This window comes from Microtus pennsylvanicus, chromosome 2 (assembly GCF_037038515.1).
Source record: "Microtus pennsylvanicus isolate mMicPen1 chromosome 2, mMicPen1.hap1, whole genome shotgun sequence".
NCBI lineage: Eukaryota > Metazoa > Chordata > Mammalia > Rodentia > Cricetidae > Microtus > Microtus pennsylvanicus.
In genome coordinates, this window is record NC_134580.1 from 44,028,672 (window position 1) to 44,045,919 (window position 17,248).

General features: G+C 48.1%; 1 protein-coding gene and 1 long non-coding RNA gene across 5 annotated transcripts in view; one reads left to right on the plus strand and one right to left on the minus strand.

The window, feature by feature from the left end:
- LOC142844803 (uncharacterized) overlaps window positions 1-17,248 on the plus strand; it is a 59,824-nt gene that overhangs the window by 29,564 nt on the left and 13,012 nt on the right. For both annotated transcript variants that reach the window (XR_012909775.1, XR_012909774.1), the window contains exon 2: window positions 9,499-9,583. This is a non-coding gene — a long non-coding RNA (uncharacterized LOC142844803). The remainder of the gene's footprint in view (window positions 1-9,498; window positions 9,584-17,248) is intronic.
- On the minus strand, window positions 1,766-6,769 carry Myc (MYC proto-oncogene, bHLH transcription factor). 3 transcript variants are annotated; one of them, XM_075960923.1, is made up of 3 exons: window positions 6,216-6,769; window positions 3,851-4,619; window positions 1,766-2,800 (listed from the first exon to the last, which is right to left on the minus strand). In XM_075960923.1, the coding sequence occupies exons 2-3, from the start codon at window positions 4,605-4,607 to the stop codon at window positions 2,241-2,243; spliced, it is 1,317 nt and encodes a 438-aa protein (XP_075817038.1). In that variant the 5' UTR covers window positions 4,608-4,619; window positions 6,216-6,769; the 3' UTR covers window positions 1,766-2,240. The 3 variants fall into 3 exon arrangements, with proteins under 3 accessions (XP_075817038.1, XP_075817041.1, XP_075817039.1); XM_075960926.1 differs by having other exon boundaries at window positions 3,851-4,622; window positions 6,216-6,239; XM_075960924.1 differs by lacking the exon at window positions 6,216-6,769 and adding an exon at window positions 4,873-5,120.

The window sequence follows — 17,248 nt, forward strand, 5'->3', positions numbered from 1 at the left end:
CTCCCTGGGCTTGCCCGGACTTAGTGATTCAGCCTAACCTCTTCCCAGTTCTCCAGTGAGTCATTCCAGGGCTGCACTCCAGCCTAGGGCCACAAAGGGGCATAGACAGAACAGTTTAAGAGCACCCCGCTTTTGTTACCCTTTGAACTAACTACTCAACGTCTGGGTTTTGTGTTTTCCTTTGTATTCAGGAGAGGGGGTGTGACAGTTTGAAGCGCAGGATGGGTTTCAAAGAGCCCAAAAGAAAGATGAAAAACCAAATGTTAGATGCTTGAATAGAATCTCTTAGGAGGTCAAAGGCACAGTTATTGGCTTCTGAGTGATGGAAGTTGAAGTCCCAAAGCCACTCCAGGATGCCAGAGACCTTCTCTGAGACAACTGAGTCATTTAGAACATTTAGGGTCCCTTCCTTGGCCTCTACGGACACGTCCCAGTTTCTGGCTTTGTCTGCGGGTTTTCAGAGACGTATAATTAATAAAGACACCCATTCCAAAATGCCTTCCCATGGACTAATGATGAGCGTGTGTCATGAGTGTGTGAAAGTGCTTCGGTGGAAGGAGAGTTTCATGACTCACATGACAAAGCCTAAGTATGTTTTATTTTATGATCTGAACAGTAGCATTTCCAAACTGGTTCCTTCCCAGGGGCAAGCAGGGATCTGATGTAAAATAAATAAGTAATGGGTAAGGCAGAGGTAAATGAGCTATGTGCTTCTCAGAGTAAAAGGCTAAGCAGCAGTCAACGGCCTAACTCCCGACCCCACCCCCCAAAAACTCCCCCAAAACCCCAGAAAACCCACCAACAAAAAGAGGGGAACTGATGCCCAAGCAGGTCTGAAGACTGAAACTTAAATGACTCTTGTTCTCATAGGTAGCAGGGTTATTCTTACTGGATGAACTAAGTGTTAAATTGATGCTGAATCCCTTGGGTGCACAGATGTGTCATTTTATGCCTGTTTCTATCTGTGTAGTAGGAGGAAATCCACAGTCCCTCTTTTACGAGGGCTCTACCTACCTACCGTAGACTTCTAGAAGTCAAAGCTCAAAAGGGTGCCGGGAACAAGTTCATTCTCAGGCTTCTCCCCAGCAGCTTTCCCCAGCTGAGGACACACCAATGAGCAAAGGCATGGCAGCATGACTTGTTTTCAAGATGTCTTCACGCACTGAGTGCTGCAGTCCTCTCTGAACTTTTACAGCTCATTTTGGAAACCAGGTTAGACCTGGCAGTGGTAGCAGTCCTTCCTCGGGTTCTTCTGAGGCTTAGGAGATAACTGTGGGGTCAGGGACAGCCAGCCACCTGGGAGCAGCAGGCTAAGAACAAAAGGTGGCTCCCTCCCTTCCCCCAATCAGCTCCTCTGCAGGGCAGAGTCTCTCCCTGGCTTGAAGTGAACAGAGGACTGGCGTCGTTGGTTAACTGCAGGGGATTTTGCCATCCCTTCCCTCTCAGTATATTTAACTGTTATCTTTAACCTCTCTTGCTTCTCCTCCTGCCTCTAACCTTCTCACCCGCCTTTTGCCCTTTCCTAACTATCAACTCTGGTTCTTATCACCATTTGCAGGAAGTGTCTCTAACCCCAGGAACTTAAAGGCCTTGAGGCCCCCAGCCCCATTTTAACAAAGAAACCCCCTTGCCTTTCCTTCACTAGCTCTTCCCAGCTTTTTAAGTACACCTTGGGAAAATGGTTGAATTCTGTTCATCTGTAATTGAGGAAGAGAAAATCGAGAGAGGAAAGAAAGCACAAGGGTTGACTCAATTGTATTTTTTCCAATTATTTTATTTTTTTCTAAAAACAATAGAAAAAAATCAACTTTAAAAATGAAAATGTATTTAAATAAAAAAAAATTATGGTTTATAATACATGTCTTAAAATCTTGTATAACTGTTATAAACGTTTTATTAAAGTTATTTACATTTAAGGTCCTATTTACATGGGTAAAGTGGGTAAACTTTTAAGATTTTTTTTAAAAACAATTTAAATACAAATCTGTTAAAGGAAAAGAAAAAAAGATGGGAAGCATAAAAAAAAGTTCTTTTTATGCCTAAAGTTTGAGGCAGTTAACATTTATGGCTGAAGCTTACAGTCCCAAAGCCCCAGCCAAGGTTGTGAGGTTAGGCTTTGAGCATGCATTTGAAGTCCAGCGCCGATATCAGTTCTAAGAAGGAACCATTCTCCCTACTCTCCCTGAATAAGGAGTGAGAAGTCACGAGCGATTCAGGCTCCTTTTCGCTGAGAAGTCAATTCATGCACCAGAGTTCCGAAGCTGTTCGAGTTTGTGTTTCAACTGTTCTCTCCGCTTCCTCAGTAAGTCCTTTTCTGAGATCAGCTTGTGTTCTTCTGCTTGGATGGACAGGATGTAGGCGGTGGCTTTTTTGAGGATAACTACCTTGGGGGCCTTTTCGTTGTTTTCCAACTCTGGGATCTGGTCACGCAGGGCAAAAAAGCTGCGCTTCAGCTCGTTTCTCCTCTGACGTTCCAAGACGTTGTGCGTCCTCCTCTTGTCGTTCTCCTCTGTGTCTGAGGACCTGGGGCTGACACATTTGCGGTTGTTGCTGATCTGTTTCAGGACCCTGCCACTGTCCAACTTGGCCCTCTTGGCGGCTGGATAGTCCTTCCTCGTGGAGGGGGGCGCTGCATAATTGTGCTGATGAGTGGAGACGTGGCACCTCTTGAGGACCAGTGGGCTGTGTGGAGGTTTGCCGTGGCCCCCTGAGGGGGAGGACCCTGATTCGGACCTTTTGGCAGAGGGTTGCCTCTTTTCCACAGACACCACATCAATTTCCTCATCTTCTTGTTCTTCTTCTAAAGGAAAGAATTGAAAGTTCACTGTTAGTAATGAATGCCTCCTTACATAGGATTTGACCAATGCTATGCAAATACCAAGGATGGATGTCACCAAGGATTCTGAAGGAAATAAAAGAACCAGATCTAGACACCATCTTCCCTTCTCCCCAGAAAGGCAGAAGAACAGGGTTAGGGCACAGGTGAGAAAATTACCATGTACCTGGATATGGCATGCATGCCAATTCTTACCTAAGACTTAATGAGGCTTCAGACACACCCAAAGCAAAGCATATTCCCAAGCCCCTCCTATTTTTAAGGGACTTTACCGAGAACCCTTCAGGTGCTGTGAGTGATAGCTGCAAACCTCTGGCTCTGACCTTAGCAACTCCCTATTTTACGGGGAGTGCAATAATAAAAACATCTTGCAGCTTTGCCAAACGTCCTGGTTGGGTGGGGGGTGGAGGGGGGTTGAAGAAATCCAGATTGGACAGGACTAACTTTGAAGTGTTCAAAACAGGATGAAAAAACAAACCAAAAAAAAAAAACAACAACAACAACAACAACAAAAAAAACCCAACCCAGCCCCTCAACTCTTTAAAAAACTTTCACTACTGCCTGGAACTGAGGCTAAAGGGTGCCCTGCTTCAAGGCTTCTCTTGGGTCTCGTACAAACTTAGCCATTAAAATTCAAATCTCTTTCCTGAAGTCAAAAGAAGCAGGTAATTCATTCACTCTCCCTGATTTCAGCTCTCTCACCCTCATTCACACCCTTTCCAGGGTAATTAAACTGCCTAGGAGAGGTAAAAGGGAGTGGATTGAGTTGAAAGATAAGCCAGAAGATTTAAAAACCCAAATGAAATTCCTGAGGGTTGGGAAGGGCGAGGTGGGCTGACAACCAGGGCGGTCTGGGAGAAGGGGAGGGAGGGATCTCTGAAGCACTGGATGAAGAGCCCTTCCGCAGAGAAGGGAAAGAAGGGGTGAGACCAGAGGTCAATAGAATTAATGCCAATGAACAGAGAAGATTCATCCAACCTCCATCCCATCCTGCTGGGAATCGGGGCGGCTTACCAGAGTCGCTGCTGGTGGTGGGCGGTGTCTCCTCATGCAGCACTAGGGGCTCGGGGCTGGCCCGTGGGGAGGGCTCGGAGGACAGCAGCGAGTCAGAGGAAGGAGAGAAGGCTGTGGAATCGGACGAGGTACAGGACTTAGGCGAGCTGCTGTCGTTGAGCGGGTACGGGAAGACCACCGAGGGGTCAATGCACTCGGACGCGGCGGCGGTGAGATCCTGCAGGTACAGGCTAGAGGTGGAGCAGCCGCTGTGCCCGCGGGCGGGACTCGGGCTGGCGCTGTCTTTGCGCGCAGCCTGGTAGGAAGCCAGCTTCTCCGAGACCAGCTTGGCGGCGGCCGAAAAGCCGCTCCACATACAGTCCTGGATGATGATGTTCTTGATGAAGGTCTCGTCGTCAGGATCGCAGATGAAGCTCTGGTTCACCATGTCTCCTCCAAGTAGCTCGGTCACCATCTCCAGCTGATCGGCGGTGGAGAAGTTGCCGCCGCCACCGTCATCGTCCTCCCTTGGGGAGAAGGACGCAGCGACCGCAACATAGGAGGGAGAGCAGAGCCCCGAGCGGCGGCTGGGCGACAGGGGCGGGGTGGGCAGCAGCTCGAATTTCTTCCAGATATCCTCACTGGGCGCGGGCGGCTGCAGCTCGCTCTGCTGTTGCTGGTGGTAGAAATTCTCTTCCTCGTCGCAGATGAAATAGGGCTGCACCGAGTCGTAGTCGAGGTCATAGTTCCTGTTGGCGAAGCTCACGTTGAGGGGCATCGTTGTGGTTGTCTGCTAGAGGGGGCACAGCAAGGGAAGCAAGGCTAGAGTTACTCAGCTCTGGTTGATGCGGAAACCTGGGGCAGCGCGTACCCCAATCCTGAACCACTCCCCTTTCTGTGTGCTGCTGTCCTTCCAAGTGTGTGTGTGTGTGTGTGTGTGTGTGTGTGTGCGCGCGCGCGCGCGCGCTGGTGCTCGCTCGCTCGGGTGTAAGTGTATTGGGGAGGGGGAATGCACTCTTTCACTCCCTACTATCGCCACGCACATTCGGACCAGCAGCTGCTCCGGAGTCCCCACCTCCTTGGAGCAGGGACTTAGCCCTGCAGACGCCCAGGAATTGCCATCGGCCTTGGCCTCCTTCAGAGGCTGAGGGAGGCGACTATAGGGAATACAGTCTGCCAAAAGCCAAGGCGCAAAGTTTTGCGCCACCTGAAGGAGAAAGGCGAGAGGCGCCGCGGTGCTAGGCCCCCCTCCCGCTCCAGCTCTCTGCGCCGCCAACCCGGTCCGGGTCCCCTCTCGCCGTCGCCGCGCTCCTACCCAGCCGGCGCCGCCGCCCCTCTCCGCCCTCCCCTTTCTCCACCCCCAGCGCGCCCCCCTTCCTTCCTCTGCCGGCTTTTCTTTCCGATTGCTGGCTTGGAGGGGCGAGCTCAGCCTCCGGCTTTAACAAGCCTCGTTAAATAAAAGGGGAGGGGGGGTCTCAATAACAGGGACACCTCCCTTCCACACTCTATTTCAAGACACCACTGCACCAAAGACCCCGCCGCGATTCACCACCCTGAGCGGGCGTCTTCCCTCTCCCGCCGAGAGTAGCAGCTGTTACCGAACAGCTCAGATCGCAATTGACCGCAGTCTTCCTAGCAATTCAGGGGTGCGGGGATACCCGCGGATCCCAAGCCGGAATGTGAGGATTCCCCCCTGGTTTCCCCCAACGAATCGGTCACATCACTGTCCCAATTTTGCCTTCTGTCACTGCGCCTAGCTCAGCACTAAGTCCTAATACCGAGGAGGTCAGGTTTAAATTTTACTATTGCCACTATTTTTAAAGCCAAATGGCAACTTCTTAAAAGAACCAGGGGCAAGTTGGAATCGCCGCCGGGGATTGGCGGACGGGACGCACCTCTGAGTAGGTCTCCGGCTGTCAGCAATGCACTAAGCCGAAATTTAAATGCCCTCCCGGAGACTAGAAAAGTCAGAGGCTCCGAAACCTTGATCCCACACGCAAAAGGTAATCCTTTCTCCAAAGACCTCAGAATACGAAGGATTTCTGACCAAAAAGAAGCGACCTCAGGATCCAGTCCCCCAAAGGACACAAATAGCAATTAATGTAGTAAAGCAAGAATGTCCAACAGGACGGGATCAGCGTCAACCCAGAGTAATCTCTGGAACCCAATTTCAAAATGCACCCCGGTTTTTCCTTTCCCTTCTCCTCTGTCATCTTGACAAGTCTCTACCCCGACTCCGATTCACCCCAGCTCCACCCCAGCCTACCCCCAACTGCTCTGCGAAAAGTGTCAAAGGCACAGGAATGGAAGAAAAGACTACCCTGACCGGCCGCTGCATTCAAGACGCAGAGAAAAAGCATTACAAGACCAGCAGTTCTGTGCTTACCGGATTTTCCACCGCCCAAAGGATATCCAGCCTTCAAAGAGCGCTAGGAGCTCCTTTCAGGGAAGCGGATCGCGGGCAGAGGCAGAGAAAACTGTCCCCAAATAGACAAAAATTTTCTCCCCGGCGCTTGGGGAGTCCTGTCCTCACTCGGAGATTGTAAGTTCCAGTGCAAAAGTGTCCGCCCGCTGCAATGGGCAAAGTTTCCCAGAGGGGGCGAGGGTTGCGACCGCTGGTGCAAGGTCAGCCGGAGATCTGGGGCGGGGGGCGGCAGGCCCGAAGGTAAAGCCCCTCTCACTCCTAAGCTGCCTTCCCAGGACGCCCGGAGCGCGGCTCCGCACACTGTGCTCTTCCAACCCGCCCGCTCACTCCCTCTGTCTCTCGCTGGAATTACTACAACGAGTCAGAAAGAACGCCCCGAAAAGCTTCTTTTATACTGCACTGGGATCCCACCCCTCGGTTCTTTTTCCCGCCAAGGCTCGGCGAAGCCCTGCCCTTCTGGCGGCAGGAGGGGAACCGAGTGGAGGTGGCGGTGGCCGTGAGCAGAGCAGCCCTGGGGTCCTCGGCCCCTAAGACCCTGGGGTTATAAAGGGCTGGTGGGCGGAGATTCGCCAAAGAATCTTTCTCCCGCCCCCTCTCCCTCCCTCTCTGTATCCCCCTCCCCCGCTTTGGGAACCCGGGAGGGGCGCTAGTGGGGAGCCAGGGAGAGAGGAGGAGCCTTAGCCCCGCAGCTCAGTACTCCAGTTCCTGGGGTGTAAACAGTCAGAGCGCTTCATGAATTAACTGCGAGCCCGATCATTTTCTCTTGCTGGCGTGCACGTCCTTTCCCTTTCCGTACTGTTCTTTGGGCGCAGCGATCGGGCAAACTGTGTTCTTGTCTTGCGTGTTTCAGTCATGGCAGGTGGAACAGCTGCCTAGTTCGCACAATACGCCATGTACCCTGGGCCGCGTCACGCACGTCCCGGGCGGCCAGGCGTCTCTCTAAGGTTGGGAAGGCAGAATTTAGAAGGGGAAGGACGAAAAGAATGGGTTATCTATGAGCCCGCGTCCAGTGTGTGGGGTGTTAGTTGGGGGTCAATGACAGACGAGGTCTACAGAGGAAAACGACGCCTGGAATTATTAAAATTGCTCAGCAACGCACTGCCACGTATGCTTGGAGAGCCACTTATAAATAAGCACCCACTGCATCTCTTGCGGAGGGCATTATGCATTTTGGATGTACAGCTATGCTTACTGGGTACATTCTTTCCAGAATGGATCCCCCAATTTGCTGTTAAAAAGCAAACACACACACACACACACACACACACACACACACACACACACACACACACGCTCGCTCGCGCGCGCACACGCACACACACTCCAGCTCCTGCGGCTCAGACATCCATCAGGCAGTGGGGATGGGAGACGACTGTCCTCCCCACCCCCACAATCTAACCCTGTAGGTCTCCCGGCCCCCTCCAGAGCTGGAGTACAGTAGGGGAGTTCTGGTGGGTGCGCTCCACCCGGATCCTCCCGGTCGAATCTCTGCCAGACAGACTGCACCCTATCCAACCCCCGCTCACTCAGAGTTCCTATTCCATAACCAGCTTTCACAAGAGGTAAATCCTCTTTGCCCCCGTGGAGCCAGTTTGCACCAGACTTGGCTTAGGGGTTGAGGGAGAATCAAGGCGCTAGACTCGAGAATACGCAGTGTGGGTGGCTGGGAGTGGGAGGGCACGACACCCGGACTTCCCCAAAAGGGGGAGGAGTAGAACTTGCCAACTTGGGTCTGGGGAGCCTGCGAAGACCCTAGTAGAAAGGAAACCGTTAACCCCTTCCTTACCGGAAAAACCCAAGTCGTTTTTTCTCTTTATTCCTGGAGTTGTAATTATGTACTTAAAAACAAAAAGCTAGGTCCTATCTGATCTAGGAAATGTTGCATTTTTTGGCTTTTTATTTGTGTCTGTGTTTGACTTTAGCTAATTAAAAGCTGACTTAATTTATACATTAATTTCCCAGCTTATTTTCCTGAATACCTTGTTGTGAATTATGTACAGTCCTCAAACCTAACTACACACACACACACACACACATATGTAAATATATGATAACCTAGTTTATTAACCAATTCAACAGCAGTCTTTTCCTCTGCTCTAGGTTTATTATATAATGCATGTTCCCGTGGGATTTGCTTATCCCACAGCATCAAACCCCAAAGTAATCTCATTCATGACACCGCACTCCAGGGCATTTTAAGCCTCCCACCGGGCGGTGATGGCCACACACCTTTAATACCAACATTCCAAAAACAGAGGCAGGTGAATCTGAGTTCGAGGCCAGCCTGGTCTACAGAGCGAGTTCCAGGACAGGCTCCAAAGCTACGCAGAGAAATAGTCTCAAAACAGACAAACAAAAAGAACCCCCACCCCCACTGCTACTCCCTTAAAAAAATAAAAGAAAAAGTAGGGTATAGAGTGCATAGAGCGAATATTTTTCAAGGTAGTTATTATGTATTGAGTTTGCAACTCAGGGTTCAGCTGCTAAACGATTGTATCTTCCTCCAGATCAAGCTCATTGCACAATTCAGCTTTAAGGATAGCAAAATGACTACAGCCTCTAGGATTTTGCCTCAAACTCCAAGAGCTGCCAATCCCTAGGCTGCGTTTTGCTGCAGAGACTCTTTCCCCGCCCCCTCCCCCGGGCTGCACGGGCTTTCTGGTCTGCGAAAGTAAAGTAAGTGTGCCCTCTACTGGCCACAGAGATCGCAGCGTGGCGGAGCCAACAAGGGCGGAGGTCGAGTGGGGGCAGGGCTTTTGCCTACAGGGTTTCCAGGCTCAAAGCCCCGCTGCCTAAATCTCCAGCCACCTTTTTATGACTCTTTCAGACTGCAAAAAGAGCCAAAGGAAGAGAAATTACGAAGAATAAAGTGGTTCAGAGGTAGCTATGCAATTAACCCATCACGACTTTCTGACAGTCACCTGAGGGAGGGCCCTAGTTGTGGATGAGAAAAGTGAAAAATTCACAGGTAAACACTTGAAAAAAAAACAAACAAACAGAACAAGCTTTAGCCCCCCCCCCCCCCCCCCCCCCGTCTCACAACTTTGTCATGTCCTAAATTGGAAGTGTGAAAGCAGGACCCTGGATTCTATTTGAAAGGGAAGGCAGAGTACAAGGTGAGGGGCAGTAATTGTTTCATTATCATTTTGTTTGTTTTTGAGACAGGGTCTCACTATCTTTGCTAGCCTGAAACTTACCCAGTTTTTCTCCGTTTCTCCTTCCTCTTCTTCCTCCTTCTTCACAGTCTTCAGTATCCCAGGATATATTCCTTCACACCTGGTTTGTATGGCTTGAAGAATAAGGACAGAATCCAAGCCCGGGCATGTCAGGTAAACTCTCTAGCAACTGAACTGGAACTCCTTTTATACACCAGGCTGGCCTTGAACTCACAGAGATCCAAGTGCTAGGATTAAAGGTGTGCACCACCCTGCCCAGTGACTGCCAAAATGTTTTAGAGGGTCCATTTATTAAAAATTTGAAATTTTAGCCAGTTGTAGTGATGAGTGCTTTTAATCCCAGCCCTGGGAGGCAGAGGCAAGAGAATCTCTGAAGTCTAGGTTAGTCTCTTGTATGGAAGTTCCAGGCCAGGTGAGGTGTGGTGGCCCATGCCTTTAATCCCAGTGCTAAAGAGGAAGAGGCAAGCAGGTTAATAAATGGGACATTCAGAAACACAAAAGCTTCTGAACGGCAAAGGGCAGCATCATTCAAACAAAGTGGCAGGCTACAGAATGGGAAAAGACTTTTAACAACCGCACATCTGGTCAATAGCTACTATCTAAAGAGTAAAGAACTTAAAAGAACTAAGGACCCTCTTCTCTCAAAACACAAGATGGTGCCAACAAATACGAGAGTGGATATAGCTCAGAAGCTGCTTTTTGAAAATGAACAATTAGGGCATATTTTAAGATTTTACTCCCAAATCATACTAGTGTAGTGTAGGTGTGGGAACCCAGGTAGCGGAATAGCCTGTGTGGTTTGGGGACTTACCCACACCGAATCCGAGCCTGGTGACATCACTTCTGGTGTCACTTTCAAGTAACAGGAAGGTAGGGGCCACCCCCCATTTTACATATTAGGAAATAAATAGGTGCCATGTTCATTGTAAAATAAAATTTTAAAAATAAAAAAGGGACTAGAAAACCACAAGTGTCTAGTCTTGTCAATGAAGCGTAAGTCGTTGGAAAGTCTTATTGAAAGGTAACTTAGGATGGCTTCTAACTAAAAGATCCTCCTGCTTCAGGCTCCCGAGTGCTGGGATTTAGAGTTTCATGTACCACGCTACTTAGATGGAACTTTAGCTTTTAAGGAGTTGTGTGTGTGTGTGTGTGTGTGTGTGGTGGGTTATTGTTGTCATTATTCTTGGGACTCAAACCCAGGGCCTTTCAGAGGCTAGCTAACTGCTTTTTTTTATCAGTGAGTTGCATCCTTAGCCCCTGGTGTTTTGATGTAGTGCCTCGCTGAGCAGCTTGAGTTAATTTTGAACTTGCCATCCTCTTGCCTCCACCTCCCAAGTGCTGGGATGACACATTTGCATCAGTCTTCGTGGCTAGTGAAATGACGGCTGGTCCTGTTCTGAAGTATCCTTCTGGAACATATTGGAAAATGGTGCACTGGTTTGGCTCTCTGGACCATTGTGACTTTAAAGTTCTCTTATGAGAGATGTTGCTGGGTGTGAGCTGGATGTCAAAAACAGGCAGGTCTCCAGAAGACCTGATTATTGGAGGTGAGACTCCAACACACTAAGAGCTATAGTTCCCATCAGTACACGGCCTCACACTTGAAAAGGAAGAAGGACCTTCAGAGAGAATGGGCAGTTCTTGGGAGGGAAGGAAGGTGCCTCACTCATGGTTAACACCACTGAGCTGTACACCCCCAATTAGAAAGAATAAGTTGACTCAACTTCTCCCTTTCTGTGCAAAGGTGCAGGAAGGAGTTCCAAATAAAAGACTTGAATGAAATACCAAGAGCTGTCTCCTTGTGATGGTTAATTTTGTTTTTTCTTTTTGTTGTTGTTGTTGTTGTTTTTGAGATAGGTTTCTCTGTGTAGCCCTGGCCATCTTTTTTTTTTTTTTTTTTGGACAGGGTTTCTCTGTATTTTTGGAGCCTGTCCTGGAACTAGCTCTTGTAGACCAGGCTGGCTTCAAACTCCCAGAGATCCGCCTGCCTCTGCCTCTCGAGTGCTGGGATTAAAGGCGTGCGCCACCACCGCCTGCCTCTGCCCCTCGAGTGCTGGGATTAAAGGCGTGCACCGCCACCGCCTGGCTCTTGATATACATATTTTACGTGTATGAGTGCTGGGATTAAAGTGTATACCACTATCGCCAGGCTCCTGGCCATCCTTTAACTCTCTCTTAGACCAGGCTGGCCTTGAACTCAGAGAACCACTGCTTCTGCCACCTGAATGCTGGGATTAAAGTGTGGGCCTTGGTGTGATTATTAATTTTGAGCTAAATGTCAGTATTCTCTCCCTCTGCATCCTAACGGTGGCTACAGTGTGACCAAGCCCTGCAGGCTCCAGACACCAAAGCCTCCAGCTGCTCCCACAGTCACTTCTACCAGGACAGCCTCTCCCTTCAAATTGTGAGCAGAAATAAACCTTTTCCCTCAAGTTGCTCTTGTTACAGCAAGGAGAAAAACACCAACTACACCTCTTAACTTTCTGGAATCTCTCCTCCTTCACCCTTCTAAAAGCCCCCTTCTGAGCTAACCCTCCCCGTCCAAGAACAGTCACTAAAATCCAAAGAAAGGGATCTATGTGATCCCAAATCTGGCTCCAATCTGGCAGAGAAGCAGAAGGCCCTAAGGATGGGCAGGGAACTTCAAAATGGCTTCAGTTGACGTGAGTGCTGTCAGGGAGCCAGGAGAGCAAGGGGAATGATAAATACCTGTCTGTAGCAGAGAGATCATTTTGAAAGAAGGGCTGTTAGATTAAAAACCAAGCTGGCCACGGAATGCGAAAGGAATCGGAGATCTCACAAGCATGTTAATGGCAGGCGGGCCACTGCAGAGAGGAGTATTAGTCCTTCTCCCCCACAAACAAGAAAGAAGTAAGAGAAATAAAATTTAGCATCGCTAATTCATAGGCACAGAGACAGAGAAGGCGGCAAATGAAATCTTTGTGTGTTCAAAAATGCGCAAACTTTTGTTGTCGTTGTTAACGTGTTCCTTCCCATACTGCATAAATTAAAAGAGCTGACAAGGAAAAAAAAGTTAGTAATTATTTTAAACATAATACCCAAGAGCCTACATTTCCTGTGTTGCATTAAATACATTTTGATTGTTTCTTAAGTCTTAAGGACTTTTAGACCTTAGATTTTGGCATAAGGTCTCAGGGAGGACCCTGGAAAACCCACGCACACTTCAGTTTGGTATTTCTCTCTCTCTCTTTTTTTAGTCCTCTGCTGCAATCCTGTTTTTCTTTGTAGCTACCAGTGTAGACAAATGGCGCTTTTGTTTAACGGAGCTTCAAAGGCTCCATTCATTGTTCTGTAAATGCCAAACCCAAGTCGATCTCACACTTTCCTTCACTGGCCCTGTCTTTGTTATGGTCCTTTTGGGCAGCATCTGTCTCCACCATGGACCCTTGCTGAGTAGGGGGTAAAGGTGACTGAAGAGGAGACACAGGAAGGGACAGTTTTGCTTCTTAAACTCTCATTTCCATTTAGAAGCCTTTGCCTTTTCTTGGCCAACACAGACTCCAAGTCATGGCACAGGACTGTACTTCTGCAGTCAGACTTTTGAGCGCAGCTCTTCCTTACTTGCTCTTATTTTGACATTGCCTGTTCCCTTCATGACTCCTGTGACCTGGACTTGATTATTGAATGAGCTTTCCTGAGATACTCAGAGACTGATTTCATCATAACCGACGGCTCTGGGACCATTCCTCTTTTGCCTTTGCTGCTTGCTGTCATGTTCCTGGGAACGATCAAGCTTTTGCATTCTAGTTATCTAGTAACTCTCGACCAGAGGTAATTTCGCTTCCACGTGATAGTTGGCAAGGTGCGGAGGAGACATTTGGGGTTGTTGTAAGTGGTGGGGCTTACTTCTGGCACCTAGTGAGTTGAGGTCAGGGATGCTGCCAATACCCTGAGGGAGTTGGGCCCTGGATGCCAACAGGTAGAGGCTGAGAACGCTTGAGTGACAACACATTTTTCCGGATGTTCCTCCTGTGTGTGCAGCTTATTTTCCTCTCTGCTCTATTGTTTCTTTCCTTTTTTCCCATGACCTTTAGTTGCTGCAATCATCATGTCGTATTTATTTCTTTAGAATATTTTTTTATTTAGTTTTGTGTGTGTGTGTGTGTGTGTGTGTGTGTGTGCGCGCGCACATGTGCCAGTGTGCAGATGTGGACAGCAGATGACGGTATTCAGGAGTTGCTTCTCTCTGTCCACCTTGTTGGCTGCTGTGTTATGAACTCTTGGCTAGCTGTTTGTCAGGCTCCTTTGGCTACAGATATACTTGCCCCTTCCTTTAAAGTTGCTCTCTTGCTCCCAGTGGCTCCAGCCCCAGTGCATCTGGTTCCCACCTTATCTTTCCCTACAGCAACTCTACACTTAGGGACTCAGGTCTATTTTCAGTGACTCTGAGGGCCCTGCCGGTTCCCGTCTTAGCATTTCAGTTCAGCTTCCCAGCTCTCCACCTCTCTCTGATTAATCTCAGCCTTGCTTCTCTGCGAGACCAAACCTAAGCCTTCCTTTTCTCTGGGGATCTGGGGAGGCTTTTTTTTTTTTAAGATAATATAAAAGTGTGGAGGCTGAGGAAGTTTGAAGAAATTCCTGACTAAAGCATTCTGAAATAAAAATGGATGTTATCAGTGCAGGACCCAGAGAATGTTTGACTAAAGTAGACTTTATGATGAAATGTCCCAGACAGGCTCACGTATCATAAACTTGGTCCTCAGCTGCTGATGGTATCATTTTGGGAGGAGGAGATGGGGGTCTAGTTAAGGGAAGTAGTCAGTTACTGATGGCATTTTTAGAGACATCTCTTCCTCTGGCCTCGCCCTGTATTTTCTTCTCTCCGCTGATCTACCATGATGTAAACAGCCTGGTCCACATGCTCCTGCTGCCATGGTACTCTGCCCCACCACAGACCTAGAAGGAAGGAGTTAACTGACAACAGCCTGAATCCTCTGAATCCACGAGCAAAAGAAATGTTGCCACCCTTTTCTGGCCATCTAATTGGTCACAGTGATGAGGCTAGTAGCTGACATATGAACTTCCTGGCCTTTGCAAGCTGCCGGAGAAGGGCGTCCTTTTTCTGAATGAACAAAATCAATGCCACAAGGCCAGAAATCAAATCTGACACATAGCAGATGTCTAACTAGTCTCTTGGCCACAGGTTTCACCAGTTTTCCCTAGTACTTGCCAGTCTCTGTTTTTTTCACCCTGGGAAGGATAAAATGATATATACATTGGGAAATCTCTTCCACTCTAGTCTAGATAAACACCCATGTTCAGGAACTGTCTCTAGCTTCTAACCCACAGTTCCATTACCATTATAGATCGATGATTGCATACTCAGATACACACAGACGTTTGGAAAGGAATGCAGCTGAGGGACTCTCTTCGAAGTACAGGGGGCTATAGTACAGGGGACCATTTGCTTGGCCATAGGTGGTACCTGTGGCTCATGACTGGGTTGTTGGTGGCCCTGCAATATAGGCCCATTATTAACAGCATGTTTGGGTTTTTCAGGGAAATATAGTTTTTAAATGTTGCTGACTAATAAAAATAATTCCCTTGGGGAAGTCAAGGGAGTCAGCAGCAGATGTAGCTTGAGAGCCCCACTTCCAAGCCTCCATCCGCAGCTCAGGCGATGTGTGTTCCTGTAGTCTTCCCGGCTGCTTCATTGCTCTTGAAAAGATTGAGCATCCTTTCAGTGTTAATAGCGTGTTGCCTTTGTGGATTTTAGCTCCAATGCCTTCAGCAGCTTCTGATATAATTTCTGTTTTTACCTGCAAGGAGAGTCCCTCTGTCAGATAACCCCAGGGTGTGATTTGCAGAGTGCCTGGTCTGGATCCTTGTAGAATATTCAACCTACTGTCATCTCAGAGTGGGTGACACGAGGTGGGGACTCCCCCACCTCAGGAATACAAATGCCAGCTCAGTTTCTGTCGAGAGAAAAGGAAGTTCTCAGAAAGACTCCTTGCTTTTGTCAAGGAATGTGCTAAAATACACATCTGCTGTTGCTGCCCGACCTTATTCATAAGTGTCGGATAACAAAGCAGGGTACCAAAACACTTGATGTAAAAGGGATGCAGGTGAGAGCCAGTCTCTGGATCAGTGGTTCTCAGCCTTCCTAATGCTTCGACCCTTTAATACAGTTCCTCATAGTGTGGTGACCCCCAACGATAAAATTATTTTGTTGCTACTTCATAACTGTAATTTTGCTACTGTTACGACTCATAATGTAGATATCTGATGTTCATGATGCTTGACATGCAGCCCCGAAGGTTGATAACCATTGCGCTAGATGGATGGAGTTGGACTCGTTCACCTGAAAGCAAATGAAACAAAGGAGATACCACTCCACATTCAGTGATATCTGAGAACACGGCCCACTGCACGTCTCCAGAAGAAAATTCTAGTGGAGTCAAAGAGGGAAAGGGCTTTGGGAATGCAGTAGGAAAAGCTAGGCTGAACTTCAATTCACACTGTCAGTTTCCCTGGAGAAGGTCATGAAATCAATGTTATAGCCTGCAGTCAGCATCTTCATAGATGGACTGACATGAAAAATAGGAAAGTAGGTTACCTATTTTTAATTACTTTTCTCTCCTTCCTTCCTTCCTTCCTTCCTTCCTTCCTTCCTTCCTTCCTTCCTTCCTTCCTTCCTTCCTTTCTCCTTCCCTCCCTCCCTCCCTTCCTTTCTTTTTTTTAAGATAGGGTTTCTCTGTAGCTTTGGAACTTGTCCTGGCTGGCCTTGAACTCACACTGATTCACCTGCCTCTGCCTCCCAAGTGCTGGGATTATAGCAGGTGGTGGCGCGTGTCTTTAATGCCAGCATTTGGGAGGCAGAGGCAGGTGGATCTCTGTGAGTTCGAGGCCAGCCTGGTCTACAAGAGCTAGTTACAGGACTGGTTCCAAAGCAACACAGAGAAACCCTTTCTCAAAAAAACAAAAACAAACAAACAAAAACAAAAACAAAATACATTCAGCCAAGTGCTGGGATTAAAGGCCTTCACCACCAAACCCAGATCACATGACTTGACTGAATTTTGCCAGCCTGTAGGGTCCTATATTTGAGGGTACATATAAGACTAGGATGCTAGTTACCAGTGTGACTAGGTACCTGTGTACCTAGTTACCTGTGTCATTGCATTCAGCCTCCAGTCAGCACAAGAAGTGGAATTCTCACTGATGTTCTGCTGGCTGGGCTCTGGGCTGAGGCAGTAGAGGTTAGAAAGTGGCCAGGGGACTTTACAGGCCCAACAAAGAATTTTTTAAAAGGGGTTGATTTAGTAATAAGCATAGGGGAATTCCATTCCAGGATAAATAATAATTTATGCAAAGAATGGCATCAGCCTCTCTGGTGAAGCACAGCACATAATTGCCGAGGCCATTTCCCTCCCCCTCCTTGGCTCTCACCCCTCCAGTTCCTTCAGTAATTACATTGACACCACCCGAGCTCAGGAGCTGACTGGGCAGAGGAGGGGGATAGAGTGTCCAGGCTTGGATGCTGGCCGAAGACAGTTTGCCATAAAGCTGAAGTAATTAATTGGACTCTGTTAGAGGATTAAACACTAAATAAGAACATATTGGAGTTCTGGCCAGTAGATCCACATGTTGTGCTGGAAATGATGAAAAACTAACTTCACTAGAGATATAAAACTGTAAATTAAATTTGTTTTTAAAGAAAAAAAATCTGTTTTTTTGAATATTTTTTTCTTTTTATTGAAAGTAGAGTTTTTTCCCTCACACAATATATCCTGATTATAGTTTCTTCTCTGTCTGCTCTTCCTAGGTTCTCTCCAGCTCCCCTTCCAATCAGATATA

Coding starts and splice junctions, on each gene's coding strand:
- Myc (XM_075960923.1), bottom strand. CDS start 4,607: ATGCCCCTCAACGTGAGCTTCGCCAACAGGAACTATGACCTCGACTAC. Junction 2,801..3,850: donor CACCACCAGCAGCGACTCTG/GTAAGCCGCCCC, acceptor TCTTTCCTTTAG/AAGAAGAACAAGAAGATGAG.